This window comes from Neoarius graeffei, chromosome 18, assembly GCF_027579695.1.
Source record: "Neoarius graeffei isolate fNeoGra1 chromosome 18, fNeoGra1.pri, whole genome shotgun sequence".
NCBI classification, from domain to species: Eukaryota; Metazoa; Chordata; class Actinopteri; order Siluriformes; family Ariidae; genus Neoarius; species Neoarius graeffei.
In genome coordinates this window covers 62,052,673-62,069,287 of record NC_083586.1, presented here as the reverse complement: position 1 = coordinate 62,069,287, position 16,615 = coordinate 62,052,673, and the positions used below count along the sequence as shown (strand labels likewise).

At 39.9% G+C, this 16,615-nt stretch overlaps 1 protein-coding gene across 1 annotated transcript; it reads left to right on the top strand.

Annotated features, from left to right (window-relative positions):
- The first annotated feature begins 376 nt into the window (after nucleotides 1–376).
- Nucleotides 377–14,963, top strand: si:ch211-286b5.5 (uncharacterized protein LOC100003596 homolog). Its single transcript, XM_060899175.1, has 3 exons — nucleotides 377–586; nucleotides 5,384–5,510; nucleotides 12,523–14,963. Exons 1-2 carry the CDS (start codon nucleotides 494–496, stop codon nucleotides 5,507–5,509), a joined length of 219 nt encoding a protein of 72 aa, XP_060755158.1. The 5' UTR covers nucleotides 377–493; the 3' UTR covers nucleotide 5,510; nucleotides 12,523–14,963.
- The last annotated feature ends 1,652 nt before the right edge of the window (nucleotides 14,964–16,615 follow it).

Sequence of the window (16,615 nt, the reverse complement as noted above, 5' to 3'; positions counted from 1 at the left end):
AAAGCCATTCTGCATGGACATTCATTGAAGCCCTCATTGTTTTTTAATGGTTATTTATGAGCGTTTAGGGGTTACAATAATGTAAGTCTAGGTTGCTTTATATAAAAGGTATGTCCAGAAATATTGATGTCACTGTCTAAGCAGAGGGATCTGGCTTCTTTAGACGCTGTCTTCTTAAAACTGAATAAATATTTAAAAAGAGCCAAATGAGCCAGTCTTTTGAACAACTCTTTTCAAAGAACGGATCACAAAGATGCGGATCCCATCAAAGAGCCATAAATCCCATCTCTAGTATGTAGAACAGGTTTTCGGAAAGTCTCCAGATTTTAGTGGTTACCTGGCAACCCTAATAAACAAGTAGGATTTTACCGATTGTCTGGCAACCCTGATCAGGAGGCGTCTATTGAGTAAGTTCACTCTCGAACTGTCAGCGCTTCCGGTTTCTTTTTCTGAGCGTTTAAACTTTAAGTTGTGAATCTTTAAGTTTGTCATCATGTCGAACAATAACGCCACCAGCAGCAGCCTGGCCGTCGCTCACAGAGCCGTGAAACAGCTGCGGCTGGAGGCCAGTGTGCGCCGAATTCACGTAAGTGTTCAACAAACCCTGTAATCGAGTGAAAGTTTTGAGACGAATCCCAAATCACGTTGCCCTGCCTATACATGAGCACTACATGCTGTTGTGACGTAGCCGCTTCTGCTCCCTACCTAGGGCACTGCGAGTATGAAATGGAGTGATTTGGGATTCAGTGAAAGAAATGACACTAGTTGCTAACTGTGGGGTTAGAAATCTATTCAGATGTTAAACAAAATGACTAATTAGCCGAAAGTGTTGTCTTTTTTTAAATTATAAATTAAATATTAATCTATTTTGTTAAATGTTACAACCAAGTGTCTCGTCATCTCAGAGAAACAATTAATGTTAGTCAGCTCAGCTGCTAGTTAGTTAGCTTAACAGTTAGCCGCTTTGTTTATTTTTTCTCTCAAGTCGGCTGTGGGGAAAAAAACTTCTTCTTTTAAAAATTTACACAATTAATGAACTAAAAAAAACCAGTAAAGTCGCAATTTTAGTTGATATAACTTGTTAGTGAGCTACTAGTTTGCTTTTACTTTATTTATACCTTATTTATTGTCTGGACTAAATATTGTGGCCTGTAAATAATGATGTTGTTTTGTTGCTGTATTTTTAAGCCCAGGTACCACACCATAATTTTTTTAAACTTTTTATTAATAAGAAAATTATGTTGAACCTATTGAAAGTATACATATCCTTTGGTCTCGATGTATTATCATGCTTTTAAAAAAAATGAAAGGTATAAAATATGCAAAAAAAAAAGACAGGATATCATTTAATTTCGTGTCCAGGGTTTTAATTTTATTATTATTATTATTATTATTATTATTATTATTTTAATATCAGAAAGACCCATACTTAAGATGGGTCCCATACAGCGCTCCGTACTTAAAGGTCCTAGGCAAAGGTCGGAGGTGAAATGTAGAATATCAACTTTATTGTCTAGAAGAACGACCCAAAAAGCGAATTCAATTTTCCTGGTGTTTAATTTGCACCCTAAAATTGAATAAAACGGTTAAAATATACTGGTTTGTGCAAGTTCCGAAGGTTTGTTTACATCTCACTTATACGCACTTTCACCGCCAGGGGGCGTCGTCATGACGTCATTTAAGCCAAACAGACCGGGAGCAGCTCTGTGTTTACCTGCGAACCGAGCACACGTGTACGGACTTTGGTCGTGAGAGGTTGTGTAAAATGTCTGATAGTGATTTTGAAGTAGGAACTCTCCAAATTGAATATCGAGAGGTGAAACAATATATGTATGAACCTATGGCCGTTGCAAAGCAATCGGTGAATGCGGCTCACTGGTTTGACCGCGCGGCCTCGGAATCGGACAGCGACTCGGCCGACTCTGATCGCGGTGGCCCCGGACCTCGACAAGACTCGCGCCCAAACGATTTATCCTGGTAGTTATGATAAATTCCTACTTTCGTCGTAATACTAAATGAGAGCCCTTTTGAAGAATAATTAAACCGCCCTCCCTAGTGGATAGAGGGAACGATTACTGGACAGTGCGCCAGTAGGCCACATTAGCCTGCCATCCGCGGCATTATACTATTTATAGCCGACTCTGAGCGAGGAAATATCCCTTTGTCTCATTTGCACAATGATTGTACAGGATCCCTCAGGATTCTTGACTTGTCAATTGCAAGCAAAAGTAAAAATGTTTACCTCCAATCTTCACCTTTTTGCTTGAGCGTTGCTGCTCCGTTTCTTCTTTGACTGCTTGATTTTGTGTTCGAATTTTGTCGGAACAGCGTCAGGTTTGAGCTTCTCTGTCCGACGCGGACACCTAAACTCTCCAACAGATGGGGATTCTTCAAAAAGTGATCGGAGCACAGAGTGGCGTATTTACCCGGCTGCCAACCCTCTCGCTTCACGCGCACAATCCACTCTCTCTGCTTCTTCTCCTCTCTCGGTAAAAGGTAAAAACTTCTTCCTGAACCGGTCCCGTTGTTACAGTTCACTGCACAACTATAAGGCATGGGGGGTTTTTCTTTGGAAATTCCTGAACGCACGTCTGCACTCAAGCCGAACAGCAATGCAAATAAACGGAAGTGGGCTCAACTCAAGCGATTGGTTTGTCTTGAATGACGTCACGCGCCGAGTGGTCACGAAAATAGCCGAGCAGAAATTCGCCGTGATCTGCGCTAACTTATTCTAACTTATTTTAATTATTACTTATTAACAATACTTATTGGGACCAGAAGAAAATCACAGAGGGTTTTTTAACATATAAAGTTTCAAATGTGTATAAATTTAAAACCTTTGCCGATGACCTTTTAAAATAATAATAATAATAATAGACCTGATTTTTGGTGGCTTTTGTGACCGTATGACGACCGTTCATACAAACTACATCCGACTACTACCACAGGGAACTCAATCGTAAGTGCAAGGTAACGTATCTCATAAATATTTGACCACTGGACAACGAAACTTGTATCTTTATTTCCGTAAGATAGATGGGTTTTTATCCAGCGCTTATTTTTAATTTGCCTTTTAAAAAAATAATGCAGGATTATTTACAAACACTATAGCAGCTCTCGGCATTAAGAACAGCCACAGAGAGTCTCTGACAGGCGCAGATGCGTGTTATTCATCTTGAACACGAGTATAGGATCAAACGCCGTGACGACTAAAGAGAACAAAAATAATGTAACATGGTTGTAAACAAATGAAGTATTTTTTCAGAGTAATGTTTACAGACTCTGTTTTGAGCGTTACACGCCTTGCTCACCTCAACCAAGGAACAACCAAACCTTTACCAGTTCACCAAACATGCCCCATTAGCCTCTGCACTCAGTCTTGTACTAAGCCACAGTTCAACCAGTGCAACAAACAAAACGCACTCAATAAACAACACACACACACTTTACGTTGGGCTTGAATGACACATCAGGAGGCGCTTTACAATATACAGTGCTAAACCTCTGATGGAGACACATGGGGAATATAAACACACCAGCGAGCATCTGGAGCACAACAAATACAGCTTCCTGGGCTGACGACTCCGCCCAGAACATGAATAATTAATGAATGACAGCTCTGGATGATACTTCCATCCACATTTTACATATACTAGCTAGTGCATCTCAAAAAATTAGAATACCATGAAAAAGTTCCTTTTTTTTCATAATTTAATTCAAAAAGGTAAACTTTCATATATTCTATATTCATTACATGTAAAGTGAAATATTTAAAGCCTTTTTTGTTTTAATTTTGATGATTATGGCTTATAGCTCATGAAAATCAGAAATCCAGTATCTCAAATTATTAGAATATTCCCTAAGATCAATCAAAAAAAGGATTTACAATACGGAAATGTCCAACTTCTGAAAAGTATATTCATTTATACACTCAATACTTGGTTGGGGCTCCTTTACCATGAATTGCTGTATCAATGCGGTGTGGCATGGAGGTGATCAGTCTGTGGCACTGCTGAGGTGATATTGAAGCCCAGGTTGCTTTGATAGCGGCCTTCAGCGTATCTGTATTTTTGGGTCGGGTGTTTCTCATCTTCCTCTTGACAATACCCCATAGATTCTCTATGGAGTTCAGGTCAGGCAAGTTGGCTGGCCAATCAAACACAGTAATATCATGGTCAGCAAACCATTTGGTAGTAGTTTTGGCACTGTGGGTAGGTGCTAAGTCCTGCTGGAAAAGGAAATCAGCATCTCCAAAAAGCTCGTCAGCAGATGGAAGCATGAAGTGCTCTAAAATCTCCTGGTATATGGCTGTGTTGACTTTTGGACTTGATAAAATACAGTGGACCAACACCAGCAGATGACATGGCACCCCAAATCATCACAGACTGTGGAAACTTGACACTGGGCTTCAAACCCCTTGGATTCTGTGCCTCTCCACTTTTCCTCCAGACTCTAGAATCGTGATTTCCAAATTAAATGCAAAATGTACTTTCATCTGAAAAGAGGACTTTGGACCACTGAGCAACAGTCCATTTCTTTCTCTCCTTAGCCCAGATAAGACACTTCTGACATTGTCTCTGGCTCAGGAGTAGCTTGATATTAGGAATGTGAAAGTTGTTTCCCCTTTCTTGAAGATGTCTGTTCGTGATGGGTCTTGATACACTGACACCAGCCTCAGTCCACTCCTTGTGAAGCTCTCCCAAGTTCTTGAATCAACTTTTCTTGACAATCCTCTCAAGACTGCGGCCATCCCTGTTGCTTGTGCACCTTTTCCAGCCACCCTTTTCAGCAATGACCTTTTGTGGCTTACCCTCCTTGTGGAGGGCATCAGTGATCATCTTCTGGACAACAGTCAAGTCAGCAGTCTTCCCCATGATTGTGGTTGTGTGTACTGAACTAGACCGAGAGATACACTGTGTTCATACGGTTTTACTCAAACTCGAAATGAAATATTCTAATATTTTGAGATGGGTTTTTTATATGTTTTTGTACTGTATGCCATACTGATTAAAATTAAAATAGAAAAATGCTTGAAACATTTTAGTTTATGTGTAATGAGTCTGTAATATATAACACTTTCACTTTCTTAAATAACTGATGGAAAATATTGAACTTTTTCACAATATTCTAATTTTTTGAGATGCACGTGTGTGTGTGTGTGTGTGTGTATATATATATATATATATATATATATATATATATATATATATAAATAAATAAAAGTTCCATAGAAGTGAAACTCATTTGTAGTATTTTCACATGGTTCATATCTTTTGCTGTTTGTCAAATAAATAAAGATTGTGATTGTTATAATGAGGATTAGTTGCGTTTGTATTTTCCTGATGATCCTTTTCATGTGATGTTGAACCTGTTGCTTGTTCAGGTCTCTCAGGCAGCCACAGATCTGAAGAATTTCTGTCTCCAGAACGCTCATAAAGACCCTCTGCTGATGGGCGTCCCGTCTGGCGATAACCCCTTCCGCCCCCCCAAATCCTGTGGCCTGCTCTGAGGTACCCTGACTCCTGTAGCGGTGGATGATAGTTTCACATGTGGAGTGTGATGAGTAATAGTCGTAGTATAATACATCACTTCTTTGCATGTTACATGCCCGGCTTCACTCGCTACGAGCTTCATTTTCAGATTAGCTTAGCAAAGCAAGCTAGCTGTACTAGCTACATACATGGACCAGAGGCACCAGTGATCTGCTACTTCCTTCTTCTTCAAAATGTCTCTAATCATTTAATAAGAGGTTGTATCTGATAGGATAAGATGAAATCACAGCAAGAGGTTTTTCTTCCATTTTACGTCAAACAGTAAATGGGGAAATAATTGCAGTTCGGAACTGAAGTTGTGAGCAGGGAGTTGATGTAACGTCGGACCACGCGCCCTAGGATTGGTCTGAGGAATTATTAGAGCCAGTTTTGTTTAATTTGTCGCTTTAATGATTCACAGCTAATTTGCAGTGCGGATAAATCTCAGTGCAAATAAAAGGGGTGTTCACACGGCACATATTTGCATCGATGCTGCACCGATGTATTTTGTTGTGATATATCTTACGCCGGTGTAAATTTTGTGGAGCGTTCACACGTCACAAACCTGCTTACTAGAGAGAAGCGTGTTAGCACCGGTGCAGCCCCACTTGTGTTCACACGGCAGTTTTTGCGACCGTGCTATACGATAGTAATAATGTGGAAATGAAATATGCGCATGCGTGAAAATGTACTTCCTTTTCCCGGTTGTCATGGCATCACCAAGCGCCGGGAAAACAACGTGGATGAAGACACCAGTGTTGCCAGATACTGCTGCAGAGATGCCAACCACTACGAAATTTTCATATTTTATACGATTTTCTGCCACTTTTGCACCACTACGACCAGTTAATTCGAAACTACGAATTTCGCAGTGATCGGGAAAAAAAAATCAGTTCGTTCCGCATTTTTGTTTGGTACGTTGAACTCCGCCATGATCGAAGAAAATTCAGTCCATTCCGCATTTTCGGAAGGATGAAATCCGCGGGAATCAGTCAAAGCTTTCGTGATACGTCGTCGCTGATTGGTTGATATTCGCTTCCGGGTTTGAACTCGACCAATCAAAATTTGTGATAGTGCCGTCCAACAATGGAGAAGCCGACAGTGTTGCCAGATTGGGCGGTTTCCCGCTTAATTGGGCGGTTTTGATTTCTACTTTGCGGGCAAAAAATGGCTTGGGCTGGTTGATAAAAATTGGGCGGGTTTGACGTTAGTTCGGCGGGTTTTTATCAGATGTTTATAAATATTTCGCACCAACGTTCTGTGTGAGAATGCAGCCAGAGACACTTATATAGCCTTAGAAGGACTTTGATGCAGCACATTCTATGTACTATCTACATCCACTAGTCTCCATCCAATCCAATCCATATTAAACACTTCTGTGACCCAATCAGAGATCGTGGGCATCCGATGTAACTGTAAGACTAATATGAATGTGTGTAATGTAGTGCAGAAACTGAACTCATGAACTAGTAAATAAGAATGACGCAATCCATTCTCCATTTTCTCTTCTCATGTTACATTCAGCCATGCATCGTAGCCTAACTTTTTTTTTAATTGAATTATATAAAACAGGTACAATCTAACAAATCCCCAAAAATCAGGATAACAGATGAAGAAAATACATGGATGTAGACAAAAATAAATTAAGCAGAATAACTAGGCCTATAAAATTAATAAAACAAACAGGATAAATAAAAAGATAAATAAATAAAAGACAAATAAAAATAAATAACCTCAGCAATGCAGATGTTAGATATGCATCGTAGCCTACATAATATTCTGCGTGTGCGCCACCTACTGGTGCATGTAGGATTCAGAACACAGCAGATGATTGCAGAGTTATAATCTGATTCAGCCGCCCGGAGCCGAGTACCAGACAGCAGATTCTTCACCTCCAGCACTGACGGGCTCATGTTGCCATTTAGAAGTTGTTTGCATTGTTGTTCGATTTACAAATAGTATACTGGTCTTTAGCTGCATATTTTTACTTTACAAGATAGGCATCAAGTACAGTTTACATTTTGGGAGGTTTTAAGTGCATTTTGGCGGGTTTTGAACGTATTTTGGGCTGGAAAACGTCAGCAGTGTCTGGCAACACTGGAAGCCGAGCAAGAATAACCAGAAATTTAATGATAAATGTACAGCAACATGGCCGTGTATTGTTCCTTCGTGAAAGGGGATGTATTTCGCACAATGCACGGTTTGCAACTGCGATATTTCTGTCCGGCACAGCGGACAATACGAAAACTACAGATTCTTCGGCCCCGGACTACAGATCTGTTTATTGAAAGGTTGGCATCTCTGCTGCTGACGTTTTCCAGCCCAAAATATATTCAAATCCGCCAAAATGCACTCAAAACCGCCCAATCTGGCAACACTGGAAGACTGTTGACTGTTCTGTTGTTGTTGATATTCGCCATTTTGGAAGCGCAAAATACCAGGATGCAAATTATGCAATGCCCGTATGTAATCAACTCTCCTCACGCGTAGCAAGTCTACCCCTGTAGCGTTCAGACGGCCCATTTTATATCTGTGCTACCCCACAAACTAGCATTTACTCCGGAGTAAATTTCTTAAACCACCTCCCGAGCAGGGTTAGATTTGCACCGGTTTAAGCAGCTTTCAGGGGCTACACCGGTATAACTTTGTACCGTGTGAACGCTCTACCGGGGCAGCCCCGGTGCTACACCGGAGTAAAAGTTGCCGTGTGAACACCCCTATAGAGCTGGTATTTTATATGTAGAAAATTAACAAATGTTGCTCGCTAGCGTCAATGCTAAATTTTATATTTATACACGTTTGTTTTTTTTACAAAATGGTGCAATAGAACTTCAGACACCAAACATGATTTAATTAACTGAACACATTTGGGGTAAAGTGAAATTTTTGTTGACGTTTTATTTTTGCTCAAAGGAGCCTGAGGCGGATAATTGTTTTAAGGTTAAAAAAAAAATCATATTTAAAAAAAAAAAAGCACTTATTTCAAACTTCAAAATCTTCATGTAAATGAAATAACGGTGTGGCGCAGACTAGGGTGCATCAGTTGCCCTCACTTTCATAAAATCTGATGCATTTTTGTTTGGGTGTTCCTTTTCACCAATAAAGACATCCTGTAAAATATTTTGACAAAATTCAAAAGTCTAATGGTGGCACCATGAGGTTCATTTTTTGCCAAAAAACGCTTATTTTATGTTTTCGCCTAAGGTTTGAATCACAATGTTGGACTCCATTTATTGATTTCTTGTGAGCCAGAGATCATGTTAAGAACCTTTGCAAGGGATTGAGAAGCATTAATGTGATTCATAATACATTTGTATTGTTTAAAAGTAGTTGAACAATGATTCAATGAACAGCTAAAACTCAAACTGTGCTTGATAATATATTTAGAATATGTACTAAAAATGTGCATCTAAGATATTTGGTATACTCTATAAGGTGCCATAATGTTTCATGAAAAGTGATCGAAATTTTTTATCTGTGAAGATACTCAGTCATCCAGGTACATAGTAATCTGTGGTTGGTAGAAGAGAGCAACTGGACTTGCTTGAAGATTCTTGAAGACGTTTCGCCTCTCATCCTAAAGGCTTCCTCAGTTCTGTCTGACTAATAGGGAGTATCAGGTATTTATCCCCTCATGGATCATCATAGAATCCGAATCAGAATGATGAGAGGCGAAACGTCTTCAAGCAAGTCCAGTTGCTCTCTTCTACCAACCACAGATTACTATGTACCTGGATGACTGAGAATCTTCACAGATATGTTTCTACGTACTTTGGGATGAGATCCCTTCGACTGGTGCGGGAGTATGAGAGGACTTCCAGAAAACTGGCAGACATGTTAGCCAGAGAGGATCGTTCATTTTTGTCAACCTGGAACGACCATCACTGAACAGAGGTGGGTGTCTATGACATCTATCAGCCACCTACAATGCAGCCATCAGCATTCTGATTCAGATTCTATGATGATCCATGAGAGGATAAATACCTGATACTCCCTATTAGTCAGACAGAACTGAGGAAGCCTTTCAGACGAGAGGCGAAACGTCTTCAAGAATCTTCAAGCAAGTCTAGTTGCTCTCTTCAACCAACCACAGATGATCGAAATTTTGTCATAAAATAGCAGCTTTTTCCGTAACTTTGAGCTCCTGGTGCCACCATTAAACTTTTGAATTTTGTCAAAATATTTCACCCAGTGTGTTTTCTTACCAAAAGGAACATAAAAACAAAAATACATCATGATCAGAGGAACTTTTCATTTTTAGGGGGCAACTGATGCACCCTAGCGCAGACTTGTCACTTATCTACGCCGAGTCACACAACATACTTTGTTTTGAAATTGATGAATCGCAATTCCACCTTACCCTTGAATAGTTTTAAACCAAACTTCGGAGTGTGCTCTTGACCAATCAGAGCGCACGGATTTTCTATAATCACTTTTGTATTTATATTAATAAGGAATGATGAAGGTTTAAAGGTGATGATTATGTACAAAAGAATTCACTTTTTTTTCCTGACATTTCTTCACTAGCTTTAAAGGGGTACCAAATATAATATATACAGTTGCTGATGTGACAAAGTAACGTATTCTTAAGTATTCTATCAAATTTATATACTAGAAAACAACGAAATATCTTGGTAATTGTAAATATAATAGTCGATACGCTAAACGGCACAAGAGTTGCCATTTTTAAAAGACCGTGACGTCAGCCCTACCCACTGCACTAGGAGAGAAGCGTGTAATCATGGCGTCGGGCACATCAAGTGAAAGCGACAGCTCTGCCGAATCATACGAAGAGATCCCGCAAGACACACTGCAAGCAGGCTATGGCTTAGAAGGGTACCAGTTTGAACCTAGGAGAGGTACAGTGGGGCAAAAAAGTATTTAGTCAGCCACCAATTGTGCAAGTTCTCCCACTTAAAAAGATGAGAGAGGCCTGTAATTTTTATCATAGGTACACTTCAACTATGAGAGACAGAATGGGGGGGAAAGAATCCAGGAAATTACATTGTAGGATTTTTAATTAATTAATTGGTAAATTCCTCGGTAAAATAAGTATTTGGTCACCTACAAACAAGCAAGATTTCTGGCTCTCACAGACCTGTAACTTCTTCTTTAAGAGGCTCCTCTGTCCTCCACTCGTTACCTGTATTAATGGCACCTGTTTGAACTCATTATCAGTATAAAAGACACCTGTCCACAACCTTAAACAGTTACACTCCAAACTCCACTATGGCCAAGACCAAAGAGCTGTCAAAGGACACCAGAAACAAAATTGTAGACCTGCACCAGGCTGGGAAGACTGAATCTGCAATAGGTAAGCAGCTTGGTGTGAAGAAATCAACTGTGGGAGCAATTATTAGAAAATGGAAGACATACAAGACCTCTGATAATCTCCCTCGATCTGGGGCTCCACGCAAGATCTCACCCCATGGGGTCAAAATGATCACAAGAACGGTGAGCAAAAATCCCAGAACCACGCGGGGGGCCTAGTGAATGAACTGCAGAGAGCCGGGACCAAAGTAACAAAGGCTACCATCAGTAACACACTACGCCGCCAGGGACTCAAATCCTGCAGTGCCAGACGTGTCCCCCTGCTTAAGCCAGTACATGTCCAGGCCCATCTGAAGTTTGCTGGAGAGCATTTGGATGATCCAGAAGAGGATTGGGAGAAATGTCATATGGTCAGATGAAACCAAAATAGAACTTTTTGGTAAAAACTCAACTTGTCGTGTTTGGAGGAGAAAGAGTGCTGAGTTGCATCCAAAGAACACCATACCTACTGTGAAGCATGGGGGTGGAAACATCATGCTTTGGGGCTGTTTTTCTGCAAAGGGACCAGGACGACTGATCCGTGTAAAGGAAAGAATGAATGGGGCCATGTATCGTGAGATTTTGAGTGAAAACCTCCTTCCATCACCAAGGGCATTGAAGATGAAACGTGGCCGGGTCTTTCAGCATGACAATGATCCCAAACACACCGCCCGGGCAACGAAGGAGTGGCTTCATAAGAAGCATTTCAAGGTCCTGGAGTGGCCTAGCCAGTCTCCAGATCTCAACCCCATAGAAAATCTTTGGAGGGAGTTGAAAGTTCGTGTTGCCCAGCGACAGCCCCAAAACATCACTGCTCTAGAGGAGATCTGCATGGAGGAATGGGCCAAAATACCAGCAACAGTGTGTGAAGACTTGCAGAAAACGTTTGACCTCTGTCATTGCCAACAAAGGATTGAGATGAACTTTTGTTATTGACCAAATACTTATTTTCCACCATAATTTGCAAATAAATTCTTTAAAAATCAGACAATGTGATTTTCTGGGGTTTTTTTTTTCTCATTTTGTCTCTCATAGTTGAGGTATACCTATGATGAAAATTGCAGGCCTCTCTCATCTTTTTAAGTTGGAGAACTTGCACAATTGGTGACTGACTAAATACTTTTTTGCCCCACTGTACTCTCGACTCCGGTGATGATGAAAGAAGAGAAGAAAGCTCGAATTCGCTTGGTGTTTTTCAGCAGAAACGAGTGAAAAGACACGTCTGGAGGATCGTTATGCTTTCCATCGGTCCTGTTATTACACCCGAAAGCAACACACTGTGGCATTGTGTAGCCGATCATTTACAATTCATCCTACTTTCCGATTCACACGTGCTAGTCCCAACCTCAGTGAGCCAACACAACTGGGCACATACATACGTCATGAGTACGCAGAGAAAATGAACGTGCATTCTGATTGGATAAAATTAATATCATGGCGGGCTGTTCAAACTGCGGAAATAGTTTGCTCGAGCTACTTTCAAAACACTATAACTTTCCAACCTTAGAACAAAAAACCTTTTGTAAGTCTTGAATAAGGTTCGTTAATGTGTGTGTTTTATTGTTATATTTACTCTATATATTGCCCTCTGTTCCCCTTTAAATTACCTCAACAGCTACAATTATGTCAAGAATTTTTGTCGTCATATGCATACTAATTTTATTTTCTTGCTCTGGCACAGGTGATGGACATCTGGAAAAGAAAAAAAACAGGAGCAACACACTCAGACACACTCACACTCTCATTCTCTTCACTTTGCTGCAGTGTTGTGAGAAGTCTTCTTGCTAGGCGTCTTGATCCGACACTGTCCACGATCCACATGTAACTCTTTCTAAACTGCAGTATCGTATTCACACTAAACCAGTCCTGACTCACTGAATGGCCCATTTCCTGCATTCTCACAGCTTTAAAGATGATCGATTAAAAAATTATTTATTTTTAAATGAGAGAAGTGTTATAGAATTAAAAAAAAAACACTAGAGAGAAGGAGACCTTGGAGTTTTCCCGAGTTTGGACATGGACTTTAAAATTCTTTAAAAATGATGGTGTGAAGTGGACCATTCAGAGCAGGACTGTACTGTTTGTTGTTGTTTTTCTCATTTTGGGAGTTAATGTGGCAACATTTCACTGTATTAAAGAACATGGATCCTTTCATATGCTTAGAGTCTCTGTAGGTACTATAATTTCCAAAACTACACACAGCTCTGCAGTTTAATGTCCAGCCTTCAAAATTCTGTCACCTTATAGAGAAAAAAAAAAGTTCTATAATATTTAAGTTATTCCACAAAATCAAGTCGCACATGAGCTGATAGTTGGCTATAATCCATGTATGACGAGATTGAGTGGAATAACTGTTTTATTCAATCCACATTCGATGGATTTTGAGAAACAGGAGCATTTTTATTTTTCTTTTTTTACAAATCCGATAAGGAAAAAACTTGATACAAAACGCCCGACAAAATCATTTCCACTTAGAACGTAAACAAACCGACGAAATGACGGGAGCAATTTGTGAAAAATGCAATGATGGGGCGTCGTGGCTCAGGTGGATAAGGCGCCATACTATAAATCCAGGGACCTGGGTTCAATTCCGACCCGAGGTCATTTCCCGATCCCTCCCCGTCTCTCTCTCCCGCTCATTTCCTGTCTCTACACTGTCCTATCCAATAAAGGTGGGAAAAAAAAGCAATGATAATTCTTGAAAAAAAAAATGATGCGTTCTTACCATCAAATATTCTCATTCAATATTTTGTTCCTTTTTTTCCTATTTTTTGGGGTTTTGTTTTCAAGTAGAGGGTTTTGTTTAAATTAATTTCATCCTTGGTTGGTTCAGCAACACGTGCCGCCATTTTGTTTTTCTTTACTCATGGTATATGAGCTGATATCCTAGTCGTAGAGTAGCCAATCAGAGCGCACGATTGCTCATAGCCAGTGAATGTGGATAGAATAATTCTACATATAATTCATGATTATCTACTTCTGTCCTCAACCAGTGTGGTGTTTTGAGCCTGTCGTGTTCCAGTCCTGATGTTCATCTTTCATGAAACCATCAAGTCATTTGCTTTATTATTATGGGTTTCTGATTCTCCATTTAAGATCATTACTTTACTATAAATACTACTTTGTTGATTTATTAAAGTTTCAGTGCTCCGAATACTAACTGATGGAGCGATCTATCTACTGTAATTACACTAAACAGGAAAAAAAAAAAAGCTAAAAATTACTGTACTTCATATCAAACTTTAGAATTGATTTCCAAAGGGCTACCAATAACACTTTACAACATTAGGAGCTTTTTTAAAACTATTATTTTTCCCTAAGTAAGCAACTAATGTGCACATTGAGGTTTTCTTCACTATACAAGCAGCAGTAACCTGCGATCTCGCATAGCATGCAGATGTTTGAGCCTTTCTACCTTTTTTTTTAGAAAACTTTTTAGAATCACGAGGTTCATCTGCTAGCTTTTATATGATTTTAAATTTTTTTTTAATTTTTTTTAATTACATGAATGTTGGGAGAGGTTTCTAACACTAGAGTGGAGATTTTCAAAAGTCATCCTTTACTAATTTATTAGCAATAGATTTATATCATCAGCGAGGTTGTGTCATGTAGCATTGGTTTGTTCGTTCATAAATCAAATTACTGTTGTTTTCCACACCGGTTCTGCTGTTTTATTACACCGTGATTATAGTTAGCGCTAAATCCGAAGACGTTCCTGACCACGTGTGCAAATTACAACCGGGGACATGACCTGAGTTTTACAGTAAAAAACACACACTCTGATGCTGTTGGATATCGTGACCTGCAAATTGCAGAATGACTAATTGTTAAGGAGAAAGCTTTATAACATTACAGAGATATTAACACTGCAAAATCAGCGTGCTTTTGATTGTTTTGGGTGCTACCTTTTCTAATTTAGGGAGAAAACTTGGTTTTGTTTTGTGCCTGTTATTGTCACATTTCAGTAAAGTATGAAAAATAAGCGCTAATCCAGTCTTCATGTTAACGCTGTTCATTCTGATGTAACTCTACTCTTTTGTTTGTCGGATTGAGACTGTTGAATATATGTGCCTTACAGTGTCATAGTAAATTTTTCAGTAAAGATACATACTTTAACTCTGATCTGTGTGCAAGACCTTTTTTTTTTTAAATCTCATCCAGCCTGGCCTACAGCTGGATGCGATCACGCATTGTCCGTCCATCTACAGTTTACAAAAATCGCTCCTCCTGCAGGATTGATCAGATTTTGATCAAACTCGCACAGTGTGTTCCCCAGGTGGGTATGCATAAAAGTTGTCAAGATGGTTGCGTCACCTGTCATATTTATGATTTTATGGGCGTCTGAAAATTTTGGGTGACTCATCACATTAAACGCTACTCTTCATAAACTGCTGGGACATTTTCACTGAAACTCACCCAGAAGACTCTAAAGACATTCCAACAATAATTGTTCACTAGGTGGTGCAAAAATCACTACTCCTCCCACAGGATTGATTGGATTTCAAACTCGCACACAACAGTGGCCTGTATAAGCTCCAGCCTCATTGAGGCTATTTTTCATCTGCAAAGCTGTGTAATTTGCCTCAGGTTGCATATTTTACCTGATTTACAAATTAGAAATACTATGACCTACACCCCAATTTTTAGTCCTCACATTTGCATTTTGACTTTCCAGTTTACTCATCACAATATTCAATAAACTGCTGGTTTGAGTATTTCAGAAACTGCTGATCTCCTGGGGTTTTCACACACAACAGTCTCTAGAGTTTACAGAGAATGGTGCGAAAAACAAAAAAAGCATTGAGCAAGTGAGTGACAGTTCTGTGGGTGGAAACAAACGCCTTGTTGATAAGAGAGGATCAGAGGAAAATGGACAGATTGGTTTGAACTTTTTTGCCAGGAAGGATATAGTAACTCATATAATCACTCTTTACAACCATGGTGAGCAGAAAAGCATCTTGCCATGCAGCAGCAGAACACATTAGGTTCCACTCCTGCAGCCAAGAACAGGGATCTTAGAATCAACAACAGCTTCCTGTTAAAGTGGCTGTGAGTGTACATTATTAATACAATTTTTTTTTTTTGTCCAAAACTGTAACAAGTGAGTGCAGTGTGTTGGAATTAAACATAAACCTTTGAGTCCTCTGGAATGTTAATGGACATGCAAATGGAATGAAATTTGAGTCCATAGAGTTTTATGAAGTTATAAATTTGAACCAAACTGGGGAAACATTTAACTTTTGACTCATTTAAATCAATTGCATTTTACGTTACTGTAACAATTCCCTGACGTGGGTGGAGTACAGAAGCACGGCAGGCGGGAGTTGATGTTCACACACGCACACTATTTTACTTATTTTTAGCTTTTCAGCTTCACTCACTCATACAGTCACACACACGTTGTGGTCAGGAGAGCTTCCCTCTTTCTGCTCTCTCCCTTCTTTTCTATCCTCTGTCACTGCAACACAGACACACAACATTAATTAAGCATAGGTGCACTGACTTTGCCACTCACCTTCCCCGGCCCCACACTCCATTCACAAACTGACGCTAGACCACGCCCCCACTGCCCAACTCAGGCCGGGGAGCCATCCAGCCTGCAGCGGACTCCCCCTGACAGGACAGGAAGTCCGCCACTACTATCTGCACCCCCAGCTTGTGGATCACCTCGAATTTAAATGGCTAGAGGGCTAGATACCAACGGGTGATCTGCGCATTGGCATCTTTCATGCGGTGGAGCCACTAGAGGGGCGCTTGGTCCGAACAGAGGGTGA